This window comes from Panicum virgatum, chromosome 4N (assembly GCF_016808335.1).
Source record: "Panicum virgatum strain AP13 chromosome 4N, P.virgatum_v5, whole genome shotgun sequence".
Taxonomy (NCBI): Eukaryota; Viridiplantae; Streptophyta; class Magnoliopsida; order Poales; family Poaceae; genus Panicum; species Panicum virgatum.
Window position 1 is genome coordinate 9,830,368 of NC_053148.1, and position 24,792 is coordinate 9,855,159.

Consider the following 24,792-nt stretch of genomic DNA (forward strand, 5'->3'; position numbering starts at 1 on the left):
TCATGCAGTGACAAGGACGAAAGAATAATCGAATTCTATTGGCGTGAAAATGTCGGTGTAGTTTTATAAAGTTAATGGTAAAACTCACCAGTCTTTTGTATTTGCTAAGTTTAAGAAAAGCTTTTCTGGCAACTATAGAACTCGTTCGTGTTTTGCTTTAGAAATAAAGGCTTTTCTACCATTTGATGGGGCACCATGCAACAACAGTTTAGGGTTTGTTTAGTTGGTGAAAAATTTGAGTTTTGATACTGTAGCACATTTCGTTGTTACTTGACAAATAATGTCCAATTATGAATTAATTAGATTTAAAAGATTTAGCTTGTGCTAATCAGTTAGACTGTGTAATTAGTTTTTTTTCAACTGCATTTAATGCTCCATGCATATATCCGAAGATTCGATGTGATGGATATTGTGCAATTTTTTTTGAGAACTAAACAGGGAGTAATAGAACATCAAGCCAGCGATGGGGCACCATGCAATATATAACTACGTTTATTCACAAAACACCCACAAACTTATCCACTACTCCCAAAGAGAAAGCAAAAGAAAAGAACAGTTAGTATTTCCGAAAAAATAAAAAGGAAAAAGAAAAGGAAAATAAGAATAAAAATAGAAAAGAAAGGAAAGAACTAAGAAAAAAGAGTTAGAATTACCAAAAAGAAAAGTAACAAAGGAAAGAAAAGAAAATTATAAAATTTTAAAGAAATAAATAATAAATAAATATAAAAAATATACAAAGAAATAGAAGAATATTAGCAAAACAAAAGGAGAAGAAAAATAATTTGGAAATTGGCACAAAAACATTTACGTAGCAGTCATTCGGCCTTCCTTTCAAAAACAAAAAAAAAGCAGTCATTCGGCCTGCAAAGACCATTAAGCCCACAAAGTCATCCGTGGCCCATGAATACAATGGCTTTTGTAAGAGAAAGAAACGGGGGCCTTTGTGGAGTGGCCTGTCCATACATGGGCCTTTGTGGCCTACAGCTGTTACTCTAGTTTGTTGTGATAAAGGCAAAGGGTATTAATCAAAACCGTTAGCCCATGGTATAAAAGAATGGCCCAAAGAAAACGGCCCACGCAAACCCAATCGCACTCTCACAGGTCCCCCATTTCGCCGAGGCATCTCCGACACGCCAACCACGCACCACGGCCAACACGCTGAGCCGCTGACCTCCTCACCTCCCTCCCTCCTCCCCGCGCCGTTGGCCGCCCGCAAAATTTTCCCTGAAATTTTCAAATCCCCCGGCAAAATCAAAATTTTCCCCAATCTTCCGTCGCACGGCGCGCCTCCCTCCTCCGTCCCCTAGCCTTATCCGCTCCTCTCCCGCCTCCTTCCCTCGCAAGCCAGCGCCATCCCCGTTCCAATTCAAAACCTTCCCCCCAATCTCCAATTCCCCACCTCCCCTATAAATTTCGCGCCTCGCCGCTCCACTCCGTAACCCATCCCGGAATCCCCCCCAATTCCCCATTCCTCCAACCAAATCCTTGGACCGACGATGCCTGCCGCGCCGACGCTGGTGCCCGCGTGCGACGCCGAGGAGCCGCTGCTGGCGGAGTCCTCGGACCGCTTCTCCATGTTCCCGATCCGGTTCCCGCAGATCTGGGAGTTCTACAAGAAGGCGGTGGCGTCCTTCTGGACGGCCGAGGAGGTGGACCTCTCCGCCGACGCGCGGCACTGGGACGAGGCGCTGTCCCCCGACGAGCGCCACTTCATCTCCCACGTGCTCGCCTTCTTCGCCGCCTCCGACGGCATCGTGCTCGAGAACCTCGCGTCGCGCTTCATGTCCGACGTGCAGGTCGCCGAGGCGCGGGCCTTCTACGGCTTCCAGATCGCCATCGAGAACATCCACTCGGAGATGTACTCGCTGCTGCTCGAGACCTACATCCGCGACGGCGCCGAGAAGGACCGCCTCTTCCGCGCCATCGACACCGTGCCCGCCGTCCGCCGCAAGGCCGACTGGGCCATGCGCTGGATCGACGGCGGCGAGCGCTTCGCCGAGCGCCTCGTCGCCTTCGCCTGCGTCGAGGGCATCTTCTTCTCGGGCTCCTTCTGCGCCATCTTCTGGCTCAAGAAGCGCGGCCTCATGCCGGGCCTCACCTTCTCCAACGAGCTCATCTCCCGCGACGAGGGCCTGCACTGCGACTTCGCCTGCCTCCTCTACGACCTCCTCCGCAGCAAGCTTGACGAGGCCCGCGTCCGCGAGATCGTCGCCGACGCCGTCGACATCGAGCGCGAGTTCGTCTGCGACGCGCTCCCCGTCGCGCTCGTCGGCATGAACGGCGCCCTCATGGGCCAGTACATCGAGTTCGTCGCCGACCGCCTGCTCATGGCGCTCGGGTGCAGGAAGATGTACAACGCCGCCAACCCCTTCGACTGGATGGAGCTCATCTCGCTGCAGGGCAAGACCAACTTCTTCGAGAAGCGCGTCGGCGACTACCAGAAGGCCTCCGTCATGAACAGCCTCAACGGCGGCGCCGCGGCCAACCACGTCTTCAGCATCGACGAGGACTTCTGAGCTGTGTGGCTGCCCCGATAATCTTATTTGCTTTCATCGCTTGCTAGTTCTATCTGTTCTGTAATACATGTACTCCGCGCTGGCGCGGTGGTGTTTGGGTTGCTGTATTACTGGTTCGTGTTGTGTTGGTGATGTAATGTATAATCGATTCATCAATACCCCAGCTTTGCTCTTCTTGAGTTAGCCGCATTGTCCGTGCGAACGCGATCCCCGGCCGTGGCGTTCGACGAAACGCCCAGGCGAACGTGCGCCTCGCCGTGGGCGCGGACAGGGTGTTCGAGGAAATGCGTCAAGAGACGGGCGGGGAACGCGCAGACTGGCAAGCATCAGCCGGCACGGATTAGGGTTTTAGACTGTCCACAACGAGGCACTCCAACCGACCCGGACCCCAAATATAGAGGCTGGGATGACCTGGTACCTGCTCCAGCGGTACCCGAGCCTGGATATTTCGGGGTCCTCCGGTTGCCCTCCACATTCCCAGGTCCTCCATCGTCTCTCGTGTCTCACTCCGTCTCTCTCCACCCCCGGCGGCTGTTGCCTGCGCTTGTGCTGAAGTTCTGGTCGAGTGGGCGAAGAGCAGGGCAGGGAAGGTGGCGGCCGACGGGGAAAGGGGAGGTGGAGGTGGCGGCCGACATGCAAACCATCTCTTAGGGTGTTCTATAAGGCTCAACAAGACAAGATCCTTGCCAAGTACTCGGGGCCATCTTCTTAACTTTAAAAATGTGTTATGTGCCCTGCGCCATTTATTTCCTTGTTGTAACGTAGAACTATTTGTTTGATTGTTGTATCTATAGTTTGGAGAACTATTTGTTTGATTGTTGTATCTGTAGTTTGGAGAACTATTTGTTTGATTGTTGTATCTGTAATTTGGAGAACTATTTGTTTGATTGTTGTATCTGTAGTTTGGAGAACTATTTGTTTTATTGTTGTATCTGTAGTTTGGAGTATATGATGAGCACAGACACATGGACACATAACGAGAGGGATATAATTATATAATGAGTACTGATACATAATGAGTACTGATACAGGCATACATAACGACTACGATACAGGTACATGGAAGCAGATAGGAAAATACCATGCAAAGTTCTAATTTATCACCATAGATGATGCGCCACGCAGCTGCCAGTTGTGCTCGATAAGATCGGCTTGAAGCTGATGGGTTCTACTATCGTGGAGCTTGTGATGTGCATGCACAAAAGCGTGGCGATCAGCAAGGATGCCTGTAGAACGATCAGCTTGCACTCCTATGTTCTCAAAGTTCGTGTCCCTTGCGCGTTCACCTTCATCTTCTATAATCATGTTATGCATAATTATGCATTCCGTCATTATTTCACGTATTGCCTCTCTATCCCACCCATACGCTGGACCACGAATGACTGCCCATCTAGCTTGGAGTACACCGAATGCTCGCTCAATCTCCTTCCTGGCCCCATCTTGCACTTTACAGAAGTGTCGTTTCTTCTCTTCCATGGGTTGACGTACACTCTTCACAAAGGCAGGCCATTGAGGATATATACCATCAGCCAGGTAATATCCCATATCATAATCATGGCCGTTAACCCTGAAATTAACAGGGATTGTGTTTCCCTCCATGTACTGTGAGAAGATGGACGATCGGTGCAACACATTTATATCGTTGCAACTTCCAGGCATGCCAAAGAATGCATGCCAAATCCACAGGTTATTGGAGGCCACAGCCTCCAAAATCATGGTAGGTGATTTCCCGTCCAGTGAACATGCCCTTCCATGCCGTGGGACAGTTACGCCACTCCCAGTGCATACAATCAATGCTACCGAGCTTTCCAGGGAATCCCTGCCTCTCCCCATCAGCAAGGAGCTGAGCTACATCAGACTCATTAGGAGCACGAAGGTATTATGCTCCAAATGCGTCGATTATCGCTCGACAGAAATTACGCAAAGACTCTATAGCCGTTGACTCCTCGATGCGTACGTACTCGTCCACGGCATCAGCTGGGAGACCGTAAGCAAGGATACGAATCGCGGCAACACACTTTTGCAATGAAGTCAGTCCTAGTAGGCCCGTGTAGTCCGAGGTTTGGATGAAGTACGGGTTCATTCTTTCGCATGCATTTACGAGCCTCAAGAATACATGCCTCGCCATACGAAACCTACAAATTAAATGATCCAACATATGAAGAAAAATATAAGACTAACAACTTCATAAAGGTACCATTTAATATTTTGTAGGCGCTTACCGATGACGAAACTTCCGAGGACCATACACTGGTCTCAGCGCGAAGTAGTCAGCCCATATCCTGTTGTGCCCATCGTTATGATCACGAGGGACGACTTCACGAGGAAGCCTAGGACCTCTTTGACGGCTTGACCCTTCTGCATCTATGGACGCGAGCATGAATGTCATCTCTTGAAAGCCCTCCTCCATCTCTTGCATCTCTTCCTCTGAGTCGTCATCCTCCAAAATGTATTTCCACAAGAGGTTCCTCCCATCCATTTGTGTGTTTGTGTGTTCTAACATGCAAGATCATGTTTAAATAGAGGCCGTGTAGTGCCATGCAAAAAAGCAAAAGCAAAAGCTAAAGCAAAAGCAAAAGCAAAGTGAATATTCCATGTGCATGTAAAAAAAAGCAAAGGCTGCAGGTATGTTCATAGTGAAAGCAGCATGACGGCATATAACGATGATGCAAAGCTAGTAAGAGACAATGCCTTCTACATGTAATTCATAAAGTATGCAATTGTAAATTTGATTCTTATCTTAATTAATTATTTTTCAAAAAATATATTTACACTCTAGACTCATTGGTACTCCCGTTCAGATTTTGATTAATAACAATTTATTTTAGTTTTGAGGGGGAAGATGTAGTTGGAGTTAGTTGGAGAGAGAAATATAAAATATTGGATGGTGGGGTATAGGGGGTGTGGTATGGAGTTTATTGTTGAAGAGAATTTTGATATAGAGTGCGGAATCTGTTTAGAGGAAGGAGAATATTCTTTTTAGGGGGTGGATTTTAGAGGGTATCCTGAGACAGTCTTAGGAGCAGCGCGGGCCCGATTCCGTTGGTGGGTTGCGGCGCGCCAGATTTCGCCGGCCTGGCGCCGGAGCCTTTTTTACTCGCCGATCTCGTTCCGTATGACTTCACGGTAAAAAACGAAAGAAATCATTTGAGAATTGCACCTGAACGGGGAGTTGGTTTGCAGTTTTGGCCGTATCTTGTTGGTTTCCGGGTCCGAGCAATATCCACGTCAAAGCGTCATTTCGTGTGTGATACACGGATTTGGTTGATGGTTACTAATCGCCTTTTTCTTGCGTGCTAGAGTAAGAGATTGGCCACATGTTCGTATGGCAGCTAAGCGGCCACATGCTAGGACCAAAAATCAACTTCTGTGGTTATTCTGTTTCTTATGTGCAAAGTTTGTGCTTTCCGCTAGGTAATGCTTCGAAGTATCCAGAACACTTCACACATTTGATGCATGGGATGATGGGAATCGCTTGCAAACACATAATTTGTTCTTCCGATTCCTTTCGCCCATTAACCTAGCATGATGCCTCATGGCAAGCCTGACTGATATGCACATGCTAAGCATGAACTTCCCCGCCAAGTTGGAGAAAAGATGATTTCGCGACAAATCCCAAAAACTTGCCAAATATGAGTATATACAGTCGCGTATACACCGCCGATCGTATTTTGACACCTGAACTGGAAAAAATCCGAGCCCGAACTGCATTATCTGAAACCCCAAACCTGAAAGGAAAAAGTCCACATTACAACCCTCATCTCTTCTCCGAGTCCACAAAACAACCCTAATCTCCAAAACAGGCCACCGCGCAACCCCCAACTAGCGAAACCACGCAGCGAGCCCCCCGCGTCGCTCGTGCCCCGGTTTCCGTCCAGCTGGGCGAGACGGTGTCTACGTCAGCTTCTGCGGCGTCTTCATAGCCGCACGGCACGGCGACGCCCCTCCCTCATTTGCTTGTTCCCGTTCTGCTCCTTCCCTAGCAAGGTGAAGCGCCGCCGCCGCCGCCCCTGCTCAGTTCCCCCACGTGTGCTAAAGGTATTTGTGGAATCAACGAAGGTGCAATTGGAAACCCCTGATGAAGATAGCTCTGATGAAGTGCAATATATAGGGGATAATAGGATTAGTGCCATCCAACCTGCTCCTATAAAAATTGAGGAGTGCCAACAGCCACATATTAGTAGCAAGGTGGGAGAGTCAGATAGCAGTTCTGATAGTGAGTACCTTCCTGGTGGGTTTTGTTCCTCAGAAGATGATGATGAAGCAAAGGAGATTGAAAAAAAATTCAAGGAGTTTAAGGTGAAGTGCAAGGCCCAAGAGCTGAAAAGCCTAGATGATGTTGTATATACCTTCCTGGTAGGATGTAGGAAAGTAATAGGTCTTGATGGTTGTTTCTTCAAAGGGGCATGCATCGGTGTGATGTTGTGTGCTATTGGCAGAGATGCAAACAACCAAATATATCCAATTGCTTGGGCTGTGGTTGAAATGGAAACAAATGATACATGGGACTGGTTCACTTACTTGTTGTGTAGAGACTTGCAAACTGAAGATGGAAAAGGTTGGGTAGTTATATCAGATCAACAAAAGGGAATCCTAAAAGCTGTTCAGGCATGGCTTCCTAATGCTGAGCACCGAAACTGTGCTAGGCATATATATGCTAATTGGAGGAAGAAATTCAAGAAGAAGAAATACCAAAAGATGTTTTGGAAATGTGCTAAGGCTTCTTGCCTCAGTCTTTTCAATATAGCAAGAGCTGAATTGGCTGAGAAGACACCCCAGGGTGCACAAGCTATAACGAACATAGATCCACATCATTGGTGCAGAGCATGGATGAAGCTAGGAGCAAACTGTGATTTGGTTGATAATAACATCTGTGAGTCCTTTAACAAGTGGATTGTTGAACCAAGGCACCTTCCTATAATCAGTATGTTAGAGGCCATTCGGTGCAAAGTAATGATTAGGATCCATGACATGGCAACTAAAGCTAGTAGGTGGCAGCAAGCAATTTGTCCTAACATATTGAAGAAGCTACAGAATTTTGTGAATTCATCTGCCTACTGTCAGGCTATTTGTTGCGGAAGAGACCAATACGAAGTGCAGCATACTGATCACAGGTGGTTAGTTGACCTTGACAAAAAAACTTGTTCATGTAGGTATTGGCAACTTTCTGGACTGCCATGCCCACATGCAATCTCCTGCATATACTACAAAACCAACATATTGGATGAATATATTGCAAGCTGTTACACAGTGGATGCCTTTAAAAAAACTTATGCACATTTCTTGCAACCTGTGGAAGGCATGCAAAATTGGCGCTCCTCTGAGATGGGAAAACCATTGGCACCCAAGCAACTGAAGATGCCAGGAAGGCCCAGAAAAGAAAGGAAGAGGGAAGCACATGAGAAGCCGAAAAAAGGCACAAGGTTGTCAAAAAGGGGAACTGTTATTAGGTGTAAGAAATGCAAACAAGTAGGCCACAACCGGAGCACCTGTGAAAGGAGGAGCAATAGCAACACTAGAACCTCTAACAAGGCAGCACCATCTAACACAGTCCCTATTACCGCAGCAAATGCAATGGTAAGTAAATGTTTTTTTTCATTCTGCTAGTATAAATCCAAGTTCATGTTACTAAATATTGTCCATGAACTACTATGCATTCAGATTCCATTGCCAGTTTCACAACAAAGTGCAGCAGCTCTTGGGAAGAGGAAGGCTCCTTCATCAAGTTCAACCAGGGATGTAAGTGCTTACAAGAACAGAAAAAAGAACTTTAGTTCAGGAGTTGCATACTCAGAGAAGACTAAAACCGTGACTGTAGAAACTGTAAGTTAAAACCAACAACTCCGTCCATTCCTAAAAGTGTTGAAACCGTATTGTATGCTTACTTGGTTCCTTCCTAATTGCAGCCTACATCTGCTCAGAAGATTGTTAGGACAGCAGCTCAAGGAAGGGTGGCAACAATACCTGGTGGGACAGCTTCAATAAATTTAGAAGCCACTGTGCCATCTTCACTTGCTAGAGCAAAAATCTCCATTCAAGTCACTTCTGGGACTGCAAGTGCACAAGTGAAGGCCCAAGAACCATCAAGTAAAAAACCTGCATCGAAGACCTCAAGACGCCTTCCACACCTTCTGCAGTCACCAGACACCATATGATAGCCATCCATATCTATTTCAATTAGGACTTTCAGTTATTGTAAACAAGACACTATGCTGCTTGGTGATGTACTATGCCAAACGTATGGCTAGAATCTGCTATGGTATGCTTATTTGTAATGCAGAAACTATGCTGCTTGGTGATGTATTATGCCAAACTTATGGCTAGAATATGCAAACATGCTTATTTGCCATGTGCAACATTAATCACGTGTCATTTGCAAACATGCTGCTCATTTGAAACAAGTGGATTGTTGATCATTCATCTTGCTCATAACATGAACATAGTTCTCATTTACAGCCATAGCAGTTTACAACCAAAATGGAATGGAATGACACTGCTCTGACCAGCATACTACCTACCTAAATAGCACACCTACAGAAACACAAGCACACACTAATATTGCTAACAGTAGCACCACTCTTTGTTTTTCTAATTTTTTGACTCTTTCACCAACTCCAGCTAGCTGAACATTCTTTTCTGCTACTGCTCTCCTTTCCTAAACAAGCAGTTGTTGAATATACATTTGGTCCCCCGGCCTGTACATTCATACCAGAAAGAAGTCACTTGTCTCATTCATATTGAACCGAGCCAACCCAAGAACTCAAAATGCCAAAGAATACTTACCCAACGTCTCATGCATGTGTAGTACCTCCTGCCCGGGTTCGCCGAGGTCCAAGAAATCCATCGTGCTGCCTTCTGCCCGCACTTACAGTAGATCGGCGGCGTGTACTACAGTGGCCCCTCCCTGTACGGCACTGGGCGGGCCCTCCCAGTCTTCTCCGACGCCACGGGCTGAGGAGGCGCTCGACCGACTGGAGCTCCTGCTACTCACGCTCGCCATCTCCTTCTGTAGGCTAACCTAGGGTTTCAGCTTGAGGAGATAAAGATGGAGAAGGGGGAGCAGAACAGAGCACAATGGGGCGGTGGGGAAGAAGCAAATAGGAACAAGGTAGGAAGCGTACAGTCAATTGGAGACGCCGTGCCCTTTCAAGCCGTCGCTGTTAGGCTGCCGTCGACGTGAGCGGACAGAAACCGGGGTGCGGGCGTCCGCGGGCGGGGGGGGGGGGGGGCTCGCTGCGTGGTTTCGCTAGTTGGGGGTTGCGCGGTAGCCTGTTTTGGAGATTGGGGTCGTTTTTTGGACTCGGAGAAGAGCCTATGGTTGTAATGTGGACTTTTTCCAACCTGAAATATACTCTCGGTTTGCTAGTCCAGAAACTCGAAATTACTACTGCAAGTTCGGGATTACCTACCCAATAGCCCGATTAACCCAAGGAATAATTCCAGAAAGCCCATCCGCACAGAAGCCCGTCAAGAGTTTTCCACTCTCGGCCCGGCCCTCGATCCGCGCTGCTGCCGCACAAACCTCTGTCCCAAACTCCCAATTCAGCAATTCGACAGCCCCAAGGCCCACGCAGCCGACTCCAATTTCCCCTTCGTCGTCAAAGGGTTACCCTCGTCAAAGAGAGAAGAAAAAACTCCGTCTCCCTGAAGGCCCGAACCCCGCCGCCGGCCCCCGTCCTCGTCCTCCCCGACTCCCCGTCCCCATCTAAGCACGCGTCCGTGTCCTCCCGCCCGCCTCGCCAGCGTCGTCTCCGTCCGCTGGCAGCCTCCACTCCATTGCGTCTCCGTCCTCTCCGTCCTCCCCATCCGCACCCAGGCCAGGAGTTCTCTGTTCAACACCCAACGCAAATCCTATTTAACCCAGATCCGACCACGCTACCCCCACACCGCGCCAGCGCCGCCTCCGTCCCCCCGCCGCCGCAGCTATGGTGTACGTGGATTCGTGGGACGAGTTCGTGGAGCGTTCCGTGCAGCTCTTCCGCGCCGACCCCAGCGCCGTACGACGCCGCGACCCCGATCTCCTCCCCTGAATCCCCTCCCGCTTCGTTCCGTGCGTTCGATTTAACCTAACTTGTTTGTGCGCGTGGCTCTGCAGACCCGCTATGTGATGAAGTACAGGCACTGCGAGGGGAAGCTCGTGCTCAAGGTCACCGACGACCGTGAGGTACCGCGCGTGGCCTTTATTTACTATGATTTTCTTCTGTGCTGTAACTTCTGTTGGATCGGGACATGGAAGGCTGGTTTGATGGTGTGTTATAGATGCTAAATGCTAGTGTGGCCATGCATATGTGCAAATTGCAGCGAAATTGGGCTGATCAAGACACATTTGACATCCATTGGAGTAATCATGGTGTGTCTCATAATGTCGTTTGGTGTGTTGATTTTGTGATGATAAAGCTGGATGTTTAGCAGTATGTGACCTAAAATTCAGCATCCTGAAAACGTATTGGACCATTGGCAGCATCTGTTTGAGGGTAGGAAGAAAGCTAAAATTCAGTATGTGCTAAAGGCCTAAAGCTTAAACATCAATGGTGGAACTATGTAGGCATAGTTTTCCTAACATAAATGCATGCCTGGACACTGCCTTTCTACAATAGATGTCGTACAATGTATGGTTGATTGTTACAGTTCTGCAAGGGAGGCTTACTGTCAGATCAAGTCTTTAGTTGGGTAGGCATTTTATTAGAAACCTTCTTCAGCTAGAAGATCTACCTTTCAGTTGATGTTGAACTAAATGTTACCAAGTTTAGAATGTCTTGAGCTAATATAAACATTATAGTACTTTCAAGAAAGCACATTGCTTGCAGAACCTTCAGAATGTGGCATCTACTGCATCATTATTTACTTGCAAATAATAGAGTCATCTTTGAAGGTTTACTGGATCATATTACATGCTTATCCTTGTGATCTCTAACTGAGATAAATTAGTAAACTATGAGCTGTGTTAGTTTGTTGTGGCCATCAATCTCTTCCGTTGATGTTTTCTGATGAATAAGATGTCAATGTAATAGTTCCAGCTAAAAGCCAACTTTACTGCCTAAAATCTTTTTTTTAATGAATGAGCAATACAATGGAATTTTACTGTGTGTGTGTGCAAATATCAGTATCAATGATTTGATGATGCATGTAGCCAAATATGAAACCATGAGTGAGGATTTTCTATCGACAGATTCCACCTATATTGAACAAGAAGATTAACACGCTATAATGACAAAATATTAACTGCATATTACATATATCCAAAAGTGCTCAGAATATGGAATAGGAAAGTTCCTCAAATGTTGTTGGTGCTGATTTTACTTATCCTATCCTATATCAGTATCAAGTACTTCACCTCCAGCATATACCTTAATGCATTTTTTTCTCTTGTATAACTGTCCGTTTTGTTTATGTGTTTCTGTTTATAATGTATATGACTATTGTATTCTTAGTATTACGTGATTTATTAGGTGATTTTATACAGCATTAAAAATATAATGCTGCATTTTGGGAGTGCCATTAGCTCGCAATTTCTATTCTTATTTTTCTTTTTTTGTTTATTTTTTCTTGATGATGAAGCCTTACAATCTGCATATTTTCAGTAAAGAATTATTTACAAACAACTTTTGAGCAGTGTAGGATGACCAAGAATCCTTGTGCTATACCAATGTTAAGTTGTGCCTAACTAAAGAATTTTGACGTTCATGTTTTGATCCATAGCACAATGCTAACTAGGATTTACGTGATAGCCATTGTTTCACATGATTGGTTTTCTTTTTACAAAAAAAAAATCCATTTAGATCTGTACCTTGTTTACTTGTGCATGCTTTACCGTTTTATGGTGGTCTGTTACATACAAGTTTAATAGGATCATAGAATTTTTTTTAAAATACTATGTGACTATGGTCTAGGCTTTCTATAACTCTTCTAGACAGTAACAGATTACTGTTCTTAGACCCTGTTTGGATTCCTCTAGATTTTAGAATCAGCAAGAAGTTAGGTTTGCTCAGATTCTTGGATTCCATGATCTATACCATTTGGATTAGAGAATTTATGGTAAATCAGGAATGTTTGAATTCCTTGCTGGATTTTTAGAATCTAGAGTGATCCAAACAGGCCCTTAATATATATATGATCTTGGGTCAATGTTTACATAGTGTCAATTGTCAAGGTCTAGCAGTCAGATGCCCTACAATTCCATTCATCTTTTGATAGTCCAATTAGTAGTGATTGGTTTATTGAAATATGTTCTGTATGAAACAATATTGGTATTATTCCAAATTCAATTGTTTACTATGCAATTTCATTCATAGTTCATATTACACATATAGATTCTTCTAATTGTTAAATCACTAATAAGACCACTTTCATATTGTCCTTAATCTCCTTGTCCCAACCTTGAAAGGGACACTGACCCTGTTCGGCTGTTCGACCCCGACCCTTGAATCGGGACAGTGTTCCCGGGTCGTGGGACGAGGCATCAACCCAAAATTCTGTGACTATCTGTGGTACTCTAATCCCAGATGTCTTGCCATACATCTTTTTAAACAAATGAATTTGGATGTCTTTTTTTTCAGAATATTTTTATGACTCATGTTACTATGCGCTTTATTTATTTATTTTTACTTTTTAGGAGCAAATGCAATGTACTCCTGCACTCCTGTCTTGATGTGTTTGACTGTGTTAGCTAAACCACCCATAATGGTCGTCACATGTTAGATCCTTGTCATACTTAGTTATCTAGTTGCACATCATTTTCCCCACAAATGAATTTACTTGAACTTTTAAGAGCCTACCCAAACTTGCTTGGGAACAACAGGTTTTGTTGTTGTTTTTTTAAAAAAGAACCTTGCGTTTCAAGTTATCTCTTCTCTCGTGCATGGTCCAGTATGTTGCATCATAAGTAAATATTTTAATTGACCAGTACTGTTATGCATTGAGATAAGCATGTGTAAGGCATTGCTTCAGTTAATATTGTCATGATTGCTTCATTTAGGTTGTGTTTTGTGTTGGTTTGTATTTGCCTATGTAGTGCCGATTCAGTTCATAATGTGCTGTAATGAAAGCCAGAACCTCGAACTTGTCATGGTAGTATTACATCTTGCTTGTTTGTTACAGGAGCAAGCATTGTGTATTGTAAGCTTAAAATAATATTAAAAAAAAACAGATCTTTAGTTGTGTAAACTTATTATTACTAGTTGCTTGAAAGGCCATTAATTGCTAGCTAGTGTGTTAAAGTCTGGCTCGTTGCATGTTGTATGAAGTTTCATTGAAAATAAGCATCCCTGTTTTCCTGACCTAAGTTTATTACCCACAGTGCTTGAAGTTCAAGACAGATCAAGCTCAGGATGCAAAGAAGATGGAGAAGCTCAACAACATCGTTTTTGCGCTCATGACTCGTGGGCCTGATGGTACTATGCTTTGTTTTCTCCAGGGTTTACAATCACTGAAGACGAGGCACTGAATTTTATTGATCGCTAATTCGAGTTCCTATTGTCTGGATGGTGCAGCTGATATCAGCGAAGTTTCAGGGAAGGAACCGGCAGAGCAACAGCAATCGAAGAAAGGACGTGGCAGGAGACAGTGATGCCTACCTTGCTCCTCGTTTCCTTCGGAAAATTCACAACTAGGATGGTGGATTGACGTCATTTGACTCTTGTCCCGACAATGGTACACTCAAGGAATTTTGAACGATCTTGGACATTTTCCAGCACAGAACCAAAATATCATGCTGAATCTATCATGAATTCTTCAGATCAAAGAAACACTCGATCCTTGACCACTTTTTTCGCACATGCGGCGTTTGTCTTCTGGTTTCCCCATTGTGGGGGAATGTGTCAGGATAAACTGCATGATCTTAATCTTATCTTGTGTGCTGCGTACGTGGACCCAAGGTATTTTGCAGAGCATACCGAATACTTATATCGAGCAACTATGGCGATGATGATGCAGTGTGGGCGGGCTGCGGGCCTTGAGCTGATATGGCAGTTAGCGTGACAACAGGGCGCAGTGTGCACATGCATCTCTGGCGCCTGAAAGCCAGCAAAACTGTTGTTTTGCTGCGCGTCATTTGTAGTCGGGATGAGATGTGCTCGAGCATGCGGCTAATTGTTGTTTGTCTGTTCCCCTGTTGTTCACCACAGCAGGGCTGTAGGATCACGGTAACATGGCTGGCCTGCGAATTGCAGATTCACACATGGGGATGAAGGTTATCGTGTCGTACTGTTGTCATGTGTCTAGGGTTCACTTGTTGCCTAGGTCGGCGCCATGTGTCTAGGGTTCACTTGTTGCCTAGGTATGCTTGTGTGGTTTCAATCGATCTAGAACATTGGGCGCGCATATAATTAAGCAGCAATAAAAAGTAATAATTAAACTATATACTTGGTAAAGATAAATTTAATACGAAGCCACCACATCTAGTGGCAAGCACATAATCAATATGTTATCATAGGTGTTTATCTAGTATTTAAATCATAAATATTACAACACATCTAAGCATAAAGTTATCCTAGTCATCAGGTGTCTGTCCAGTATTTAAATAATAAATATATTACAATACATTCAAGCACAAAGCTATCATATCTATCAGGTGGCTGTCCAGCATCTCAATCATCACATCACAATACATCCAATCACCATGGTTACATCCCAGCACCAATCTATCGTCCTATTATCATGTATTAACATCTAAAAATAAACCAAATTGCATGCATCTATAATTGCAAAATAAACAAAATTGATACGAGCCAATGCCCGATGCCCGGTAACCGGTAGGGAAAGGATCTTCCCTACCTGTTCGAAATTTTTTAAAAAATATTTTTACAGCATGAATTAGAAAGCACCCCCACCACTAGGCTACACCGTAACATGTAACTAGAGATGAATTTTTACACCACTTTCAAATATCTTATATAACTCATTTCATAGCCATAATGATCTCAAATGAAAATCTTTTCAACTATAAAGTTGTAGATCTGGTCGAGACCTACAACTTTCGTATAGACCACTTTTTCATCCGAGGTAATTTGAAAATTTTGAAATCCAAGATTTGAATCATATATTTCGGTGCCAAAACCACGTGAAATGAGGAAAAAAATTCAACTGTAAAGTTGTATATTTGGTCGAGATTTATAATTTTTTATAAATTAAATTATTTTTCATCCGAAACCATTTGAATAATAGTCAGCTATTCAAAATTCAGGTTGTTGGTTCCAGCCAGTAGAGAAGTTTCCGCCGGTAGGGACACCTTAGGCTTCCCTACCAGTTCGCAATACCAATCGGTAGGGATGGCCGGCGGAAGCTTCCCTAACGGTTCGTAAGGTTGAGGCTTCGCTACCGATTTTAAGGTAACCGGTAGGGAAGAGGGGGGGGGGGGGGGGGGGGGGGGGGGGGGGAGGCCATATCTGTAGTAGTGTTAATTTAAAACACAATGTGACCTTTGGATGCTTATTACCCCATTCAAGAATGCATCGTGAAAAACCTATGCCTTCCTATAGTTGTTCTTGTAAGTATTGGATGGAACTTCATATTGGCTTAATGCCTTGATTCGATGGTACAGATGGTCGCCTCCAGCCTTGGGGCCATATAGGCTACCACAAGTCCTCTCCACTTCATCACTTGCAAGAGGCAATTTGTAGTTGGATATCAAGTTTCTAGTAGAAATAAGATTTATAATACCACAACTACTCTCTCGAGACCAAATTCAAGTGGGATTTGGTGCACCCGTACAACAGTTGCTATAAAAAAGGATATTAGATACATTGGCACATTCAGTAATTCTTGGAGTGATAATTTACAAAATCCAGATAATACATAGATGCTGAAAAATGGCAGAAACTCATGACACACGATGACACTAGTAGTACGAGGCCCACGATGAACTGCTCAAGACATAATGACATGCTACTAGAGGGTTGTTGAGATCAAATCTTCATTATTTAGTCTAGTTTTAACTAAATCCATCAAATCTTTTAAATGAACTCAATAGTGATGGTCATCTGCAGTCGACATCCAACTCCCGCCAGCATCCAAGATGTGTAGCCAAGATCAAGTGCCCCGAATGTCCCGCCCTACTGGACCTTGGTCCACACCTGCACCAAGGAGAGGACCATAACATTGTGAATGACTACTACCAAAAATGTGTTGCATGGCCACCACACCACATGCATACAGTGTTTATTTGTTACTAGGATATAAAATATTGCAGGCAACTACTCCTTCCTTCTGTCCCAAATTATAATAAGTCGTTTCAATTTTTTCAGATATATAGTTTTTACTATGTATCTAGACATGACGTATATTCAAGTGCATAGCAAAATATATATGTATCTGGAAAAATCAAAACGAACTATAATTTAGGATGAAGAGAGAGAGAGTAACTAAAATTCACTCAAGTGCAGGAATCGGAAGCATGCAAGATCAGCCGCTTGACATCAGGAATTACCAAGAGATGTAGTCACCAGCGCTCCCACGGAACACGTGGTGTAGCTGCAGGCACTGTTAGTCGATGACGGATTAGCATTGCTCGATGCCGCAGCAGTGGCCACAGTGCTGCTGTAAGCCTGTTCGCCGGCGGTGGCAACCGCCGCCGTGCAAAGCCTCTGTCTCGGTGACTCGCCGAGACCACCGAGCCCTGCTGCCGCCGCTGCGCGGTGGCAGTGGCATGGGGAAAGAACCGGCAGCTGCGCGTCCTCATGCTCCAGGACGCGCATGGCTTCTGCAATGGCCGGCCGCTTGCCCCGCACCTGCGTGCACTGGAGGCCGACGACCAGAACGCGCTCCATCTGCCGGTCGTCGCTGGCCTCCGACGACCTCAGCGCCTCGGCTGCAGCATCAACAACTCTGTTCTGGGCATACAGCGCGCACACCCAGTCATGCAAGGGCACAACTCGTGGTGTGTGACCCGTCACCATCTCCAGTAAAACAATGCCGAAGCTGTACACATCCGAGCCTTCGCACCTCCTGCCCGTGTCCCTGAACTCAGGCTCGACGTAACCCTCTGTTCCCATGGGAACCTCGGTGGTTTGGTGTCCGGTGCCTTGGCTGACTAGCCGAGCCAGCCCAAAGTCTCCAAGCTTGGTGTTGAGCTCCCGGTCGAGCATTATGTTGTTTGGCTTGATGTCACCGTGCACAACATATTTGGTGCCGCTATGTTCTCCATGTAGATAGCGTAGTGCCTTCCCTAAACCAATTATGATCTTGTACCTGGTCATGTACGTTCAAGATAAGTGCATGATCTACTCTCTCCATTCACTTTTGATAGCTATATTTCACATTGACACAATGATCTAGAAAAATAACCTCACTATTATATATTAAATGCAATACAGATTTTTTTTATTGATCCTCCAATGTTTTAACTGAAAAATCCTCGTTACCAGTACTATTTATTGCATAGCCCGTACCAATAGCAAATATATTTATCATTTATGAATAATGTTTAAGTTTTTGAAATATATCTATCAAAATTGAATGAATGGAGGGTACCAGAAAAATAGTACCACTCCAGTACTAAAGAAATTACTATATAGCTGGGGTTAGTTATCATATAGGAGTATACCTGTCGTTCCAACTAAGCGGGGTCGTCGTCCCAGTCCCAGGGCGAGGGCGGTGGAGGAGTTCGTGCAGGTTTCCTCCAGAGATGTACTCGTAAACAAGGTGGAGCCCGTTGCTTCTGTCGTCGCACCACCCAAACAGCCGCACAAGATTCTTGTGACGTAGCCTGCTTATGATGTTCACCTCTGTTTCAAACTCTCTCCTCATCCTCCTCTGAGACTCCTCGTCACTCGTCGTTCCCATGGAAACAGACGACAGCTTCTTCACCGCGACCTTGCGGCCATTGTCGTCATCACCAAGGTACACTATGCCGGAGCCCCCTTCTCCGAGAAGCCTCTTGGGATCGAATTTGTCGGTGGCCTTGACCAGTTGGCAGTACTGGTAGCGCCTGGGGCCAGAGTCTTGTTTCTCCGCCGCGCCTCCGTGGCACCAGCGCGAAACCTGCTGCTTCCTCAGGTTGCAGGCGATCAGCAGGAAGATCGCCATGGCTAGAAGCGCTGCTAGCACCGCAATCGCAAGCCTTTCCGGGCTGAGACGACGGAGCTTCCTCGAGTTTGGCACTTGATGGGCTTGATCAGGTGCTGCAGCAGATGATGCGATCTCCGTCGACCCTGGAGGTTGGGGTTTCTTGCCTCCTGCTGCTGCTGCCGCCGCCGCCTCTTGGAGTAGATCAGAGGAGTTGAATGACCAGGACAGCAGCTGGTGCAGCTCGACGCTGGCGCCCGTGGCCGCAGAGAAGCCAACGGAAACATTCTCAGGCAGGACCTGTTTGAGGTCGACGTTGTAGCTGATGTGGTAGTGGGCGTCGCCGACGTCGAGGTCGGCCGCCAGCAGCGTGGTGTCACTGCGGTAGCTCACGCGGGCTTTCATCAGGTAACCCGAGGACAGGTTCCTGCCGGGGGTGTCCGTGTCCTTGGACGCGGCGGAGACGATGGAGTTGTCGTCGATGCCGACGTGTTGTTGGGCGCTGTCCGGCCACTTCTGGTTATTGGAGTAGGTGTCGAACTCCACCGCCACGAGCCGCTCGTCGCCAGACGCCGCCGTCCTGCTGCCGTTGCTGATGATGCCCGTGCTGAAGAGCCCGAGGCCGCCACCGCCGCTGTTGGTGGGGATGACCGACGGGTAGTAGGCGAGGAAGAAAGCCATCCCGTCGCCCGGGCTGGCGCCGCCGTCGTCGTTCCTGATCCGGAAGGAGAAGGCAGTGTCGAAGCTTGCCAGCTCGCCCGTGGCGCGGTCCCAGAGCGGCACCGGCCGCGCGTACCACACCCGGCCGACGCTGTCACTGATGCTGTCGCCCCTGTGACCCTTGGTGAGCTCGACCACGGGCTTCTCCCAGTAGGAGTCGTTGCTGTACTTGAGATCCGACGCGTAGTCGCTGGTAGAGAAGTCGAATTGGAAAGAAAGCGAGGCGGCGGTGGGCGCGTGGAGAGACACTAGTAGTAGTAGCAACGCGAACAAGTGGCAGCAGGGGAGCATCGTCGACAGGAGGCGGGGCGCCATTGTGCTGTGTCTGTGTGCTTGGATCGATCGAAGCGAGGTACTTTATAATGGCCGGCACCGCTAGCCAGTGGAGTGTATACACTGTATGTATGCTAGCAACAAGAGCTCAGAATCAAAGACTGTGCAGTGCGCACGTACGGAGGGATCGGAGCCGACGCGGTGGATGCGCAGAATAATAATCCGGGATCACCAGCCAGAGACGAAGCAGGGCGTCGTTCTGTATAGGCCGGCCCTAGGGATGCCGGCTTTGGAAGCAGAGCAGGGCCGAGACTAGTGGCCGACACCAAGCTGTCCTGGACCAATGGGTGTACAGTGGGTGACTGTGTGCTCACAGCCTCACACCAATCACGTAAGATCGATCGAGCGCTCTGCGCGTCTTTCACAGTTTTAGCACGCTCGCTATTGTCGCTTTCTGTGTTATGTCAAGGGAAAGGTGGTCAATGAAACGAGTCTTTTGCACGGCCATATGATATGGCCCAGGACCTGAATTTCCAGGCATCCACCGGACGCGGGAGGCTCATGGGGTCTCCCCTCTCCCGAACCATTGCACGAGAGAGGTTTCTGTTTGGCCCAGTTAGTTGTTCAAGCGGCAGCTGCAGCAGCGCAGAAATTGCACTAGGAGCACAAGACTTTGCAAACCAAGAGAGTGCTATACTGCTATTGGGGGTACCAACTACAAAGCGTGGTGCGTGTGGGGATGGGAAATTTCTGTCCTAACTATGACCCTGTTTAGATCACACCACATAAACCCGTAAACACAAAAAAACGTCACATCGAATGTTTTGACACATGCATGGAGTACTAAATGAAGTCTATTTACAAAACTTTTTACATGGATGGGCTGTAAATCGCGAGACGAATCTAATGAGCCTACTTAATCCATAATTTGCAACAGTGATGCTACAGTAACCATCCGCTAATTATTAATTGATCATGAATTAATTAGCATCATTAGATTCGTCTCGCGATTTACAACCCATCTGTGCAAAAAAAATTATAAATAGACTTCATTTAATACTTCAAATTAACAAGATTCCAACGCAAAAATTTTTGCGCGTGTAACTAAACACGGCCTATATACTAACAGCGCAAGCCTCGACGAATAAACCAGATATGCAACTTGTACGGATGGTGTGATTCACCAACTGATTCCTCGCCGGCAGACCGACCGCGTAAACACTGACGGATGCGATTAAATGTCATTGCTGGTGGGCTTCCCTGGAGCCTTCGTGGTTCATGGCCGCGGCACAAGTTACTTGCTTATCTGCCTCTCACTTGTTATCGAGGGAGCGAGAACGAGTTAGAGGAGGTGATAGTGTGTGCACTCTAGTACGACTCTCTCCATCATAAAATATATAGTAGTTTACTATTGATTTTTTAAATATCTTTGACAACTCGTTTTATTAAAACAATTGGTGCAAAGAAATAGAAGTGTGAGTCAAATAATATACATTTATGAAAAAGCAAATCACAATGAAATAGATGATACCTGTAGTAAAGCACATGGAGAACTACTAGCAAGTATTTTAGAACCGGGGATAAGTAGATCGATAGGTGGAGTCACGAGACAAGAGAAATGATGGGGGCACAGTTCAGTCATGCGAGAGCTTTATTAACTCGGGAGGCCGGGGGGTACGTTGCTTTTCAGGCTCGTCGGGGCTCGCGAAGGAAAAGCACGGGAGCGTGTTCGCTCCGCGTGCATGGTTCCGCGGCAGCAACGCAGAAACCGCTGTGGGAACCCAAGACCAAGAGGATATCCAAAACCCTCGCAATTTCGCAAAAGGGTTCGGACGACTTGCAACTTGGAAGCAAGATGACCTGTGCGCATGCTACCAGTGCAGGGTGGAAGCAGCGTGAGGAATGCAATGTGTATCCATTCGACCAACAGCGATGCAAGGCTTGTGTCGACCTACGCTCAATATATCGAATATTATGTGGGGTATAGTACTATAGTTTGTAGGAGAAACTCGGTCGCGGTGTTGGGCTGACAATTAGAGCACACAACATACTCTCTCCTTGTTTGTAAAGAAAGTTATTGTGAGTTTGTATTAAATTGAATATTTTAATTTTGACTATAAATAAATTTTTTGGGTTGAGTTTGAAAATATGAAAGATGTAAGTAGATTCATCATGAAATGTAGTTTCATAGAAGTATATATTGACTATATTTTATAATTTTTTATAGCAAAAGGGTAGTGGTCGAAGTTGTTTTTTTGAGATATATTGATATCTGAAATGATTTCCTTTACCAACCTAGAAAGAGTACACAATACCGTGTCCAATTCCAGCAAAGGACCAATAATATCGTTCATCCTGTTTACGACTTGCTTGCTACCCATGATCATGGTCTCACACTACCACACAAATCATTTTCACATGCAAACAAATAGGCTACACAGACAGGCAATATCAACTTCCGCTTTTGTAAATCAATTTACACATGTTAGCAGTAAATTAGCCCACATGTGTATATAGTTTTCCTGAATGCGTGTTTTTTTTCCAGGCTAGAAAAAATGATAAAATTTTTTTGAGACTTTTTTAGAATTTTTAGCGCAAAATATACGTGCATGTGCTACAAAGATTCAAACCCGCAACCCCTCACTCCATACATAGCTCCCTTACCATATCACCTATGTCATATATGTGATTTGATATGAGATTCTACTTTTTTAAGATCACCTTCTAGTACCACCTAATTCCTATTAAGTGACCTAGCTAGACGACGTCAAATAAAAAACTTATCAAAGTTTTAGATCCCATAAAGATCTACTACTATCATATAGAATATTTCTTTATCTGAGGATGATTGAAAATTTAAAAAATTCATTTGTTCGAATAGATCTAAAACTTGTAGTGCATATTTGGGCACCAAAACTTGTAATGCATATTTGGGCACCAAAACTTGTAGTGCATACTTGTAGATTGAAAGAGAGGCCATTTTAGCGAAGCCCACTTTTGAGAGACATCAAATACCAATTTTCTCCAAGTCCTAGAGACACTCTAGCGGATTCGTGACTACCCCCAAATGAAGCAGGCAATGGAACTACGGAAGGGTGGTAACTATCAATGGAGGGGGAAAAAAGGGAAGAAACAACAAGCAGCGAATCGAAACCAAGGCATGAGCAGCTGATGAAGGACACGGCCTGCACCGAGGTGCTGGCCATGGTAAAATCCCTGTCCCGTGCGGCAGCGGCGCCCCCGCGGCCGTCGGAGCGCGAGAGGGAGAGCACGGAACCTTTGCTGGGTCGTGGATTCAAATCAGCCATTAAGATATATATTATGTAGAACACACATTTGACAAAGATGCTTAGACATGGTAGCTTGACGTGGAAAGATATGACCGTTGTTGGACTTGGGAAGATACGAAGGTTGTGCTTAGGGATGCAAGTTAGATAATTTTTGGGTCATTGGGTCGACCTAAAAAGTTGATAAATGAACTAGAATAGCATTATGCGTAAATAATTTGGGAGGAGAAATGAATTAGAATGACATGCCATCGTAATAATTAGCTGACCAAAAAAACCATCATTGGGTACCCACTTGCATCCTTAGTTGTGCTACGTCGCCGATTTGCTCCTCCACAGAAAAAGGTAGGTGTTGCTTGTGGCCTAAATTCTCTAGCCAATTAATAGTTTTGAGAAATTGAAGGAACAAATGTCTTGTTGTTGCTGAAGCTGAAGGCCGAAGTGCATGAGCCACCATTTATACATGGGAGTGCCAATTTTTATTCAACACAAAAGCAGTGTGTTGCGGTGCATTCCTTTGATGCCCTCAGTAAAAAATCAACTGTTGACCATGGGATTAGATTGCATAAGAGAACAGAGAACATCCAGCAAGCCAAAAATGATGAGATTGTTGTTTCTGAAAATTCTTTCACTCAGTCATCCGCAGAGATTAAATCCAAGAACTCTGGTTTTATTCCTTCTCAGCATGGGAGGAAATATGACAGTCCTAGAGCGGTGACTTTTCCTTCCCTTACAGACCATAATCAGGTGATTTTTGGCTCATAGATGATGTGAAAAAGATGAAAGCTCCTGCTGAGATCTCACAGGGTTCTTCTAAATTGGGACAGCAGACTAGTGCTCATTCCAATGATAATCATTGTGACTCCATAGTTGATGCAAGTGATGATACATCAAATGGCTTATCGATATTGGCGCATGAAGTACATAGTGATGGTACAACTATTGATTTGAAAGGGCAGCAGTCTCGATGCTAGTGTGCTCAGTCCCCAGCCCCTCTTGGCCAGAGTTCGTAGCGGAGGGAGCGAAGGTTCTTCAGGAGACGAATCCGAAACAGCCGATGTCGTGGTTGAGTCGAAGTAGAAAGCGAGGCCCTCGGGTCGAACAGTGTCGATGCGGGCGAAGGCTGAAACCGAAGTCGTCATCGCCGAAGTGGAGGGGGAGCCCCTCTAGTCGAGCTGTATCGACGAGGGCGAAGGTCGAAGTAGTCGCCGTCAAAGTTGAGGGCGAGCCCCTCGAGTCGAGCTGTATCGACAAGGGTGAGGGTCGAAGTAGTCTCCGCCGACGTTGAGAGCGAGCCCCTCTAGTCGAGCTATATCGACGAGGGTGATGGTCGTAGTAGGCATCGCCAAAGTAGAAGGCGAGCCTCTCGAGCCGAGCTGTGTCGGCAAGGGCGAAGGCCGTAGCAGTCGCCGCCGAAGTGGAGGGCGAGCCCCTCGAGCCGAGTTGTGTCGGCGAGGGCGAAAGCCGTAGTAGTCGCAGCCGAAGTGGAGGGCGAGCCCCTCGAGCCGAGCTGTGTCGGTGAGGGCGAAGGCCGTAGCAGTCGTCGCCGAAGTGGAGGACGAGCCCCTCGAGCCGAGCTGTGTCGGCGAGGGCGAAGGCCGTAGTAGTCGTCGCCGAAGTCGAAGGCGAGCCCCTCGAGCCGAGTTGTGTCGGTGAGTGCGAAGGCCGTAGTAGTCGCTGCCGTAGTGGAGGGCGAGCTCCTCGAGCCGAGCTGTGTCGGCGAGGGCGAAGGCCGTAGTCAGAGGGGCTGGCTGATGCATGCCGAAGACCCCTCCAAAGTCGAGTTGCGACGAAGGTCGTTGGTGTTGATAACTTATTTTTTCAACAATAATTCGAAGACCCAAGAGAGAATTTTGCCATTTCAAAGATGCCAATTTATACACCTGCAAACCTGCATCATTTTTACTTGAGAGAACAATATTTTTCAAATATATTAGGATGCCTTCGGCATTATGCACGATAGGACTTTTCATGCCTTCGGCTTTTCGCACGAAAGG

At 46.1% G+C, this 24,792-nt stretch overlaps 3 protein-coding genes across 3 annotated transcripts; 2 read left to right on the forward strand and 1 right to left on the reverse strand.

Annotated features, from left to right (window-relative positions):
• The first annotated feature begins 1,197 nt into the window (after positions 1-1,197).
• LOC120670568 (ribonucleoside-diphosphate reductase small chain-like) lies at positions 1,198-2,690 on the forward strand. Its single transcript, XM_039950705.1, has one exon. It carries the CDS (start codon positions 1,497-1,499, stop codon positions 2,514-2,516), a length of 1,020 nt encoding a protein of 339 aa, XP_039806639.1. The 5' UTR covers positions 1,198-1,496; the 3' UTR covers positions 2,517-2,690.
• Positions 2,691-10,082: 7,392 nt separating this feature from the next.
• LOC120670878 (signal recognition particle 9 kDa protein-like) lies at positions 10,083-14,288 on the forward strand. The gene is made up of 4 exons (XM_039951059.1): positions 10,083-10,513; positions 10,612-10,680; positions 13,813-13,906; positions 14,006-14,288. Exons 1-4 carry the CDS (start codon positions 10,442-10,444, stop codon positions 14,080-14,082), a joined length of 312 nt encoding a protein of 103 aa, XP_039806993.1. The 5' UTR covers positions 10,083-10,441; the 3' UTR covers positions 14,083-14,288.
• Positions 14,289-16,187: 1,899 nt separating this feature from the next.
• LOC120670939 (L-type lectin-domain containing receptor kinase IX.1-like) lies at positions 16,188-19,802 on the reverse strand. The gene is made up of 3 exons (XM_039951131.1): positions 18,055-19,802; positions 16,939-17,699; positions 16,188-16,585 (listed from the first exon to the last, which is right to left on the reverse strand). Exons 1-3 carry the CDS (start codon positions 19,548-19,550, stop codon positions 16,542-16,544), a joined length of 2,301 nt encoding a protein of 766 aa, XP_039807065.1. The 5' UTR covers positions 19,551-19,802; the 3' UTR covers positions 16,188-16,541.
• Between the last annotated feature and the right edge of the window lie 4,990 nt (positions 19,803-24,792).

What these genes read in the sequence shown, in the direction of transcription:
- LOC120670568 (XM_039950705.1), top strand. Translation starts at nt 1,497, where the DNA reads ATGCCTGCCGCGCCGACGCTGGTGCCCGCGTGCGACGCCGAGGAGCCG.
- LOC120670878 (XM_039951059.1), top strand. Translation starts at nt 10,442, where the DNA reads ATGGTGTACGTGGATTCGTGGGACGAGTTCGTGGAGCGTTCCGTGCAG. An exon ending in AGGTCACCGACGACCGTGAG is followed by an intron (nt 10,681 to 13,812) that starts GTACCGCGCGTG and finishes TATTACCCACAG; the next exon opens with TGCTTGAAGTTCAAGACAGA. An exon ending in CATGACTCGTGGGCCTGATG is followed by an intron (nt 13,907 to 14,005) that starts GTACTATGCTTT and finishes TGGATGGTGCAG; the next exon opens with CTGATATCAGCGAAGTTTCA.
- LOC120670939 (XM_039951131.1), bottom strand. Translation starts at nt 19,550, where the DNA reads ATGGCGCCCCGCCTCCTGTCGACGATGCTCCCCTGCTGCCACTTGTTC. An exon ending in CCGCTTAGTTGGAACGACAG is followed by an intron (nt 17,700 to 18,054) that starts GTATACTCCTAT and finishes GTACATGACCAG; the next exon opens with GTACAAGATCATAATTGGTT. An exon ending in GCTGGTGACTACATCTCTTG is followed by an intron (nt 16,586 to 16,938) that starts GTAATTCCTGAT and finishes TCCTTGGTGCAG; the next exon opens with GTGTGGACCAAGGTCCAGTA.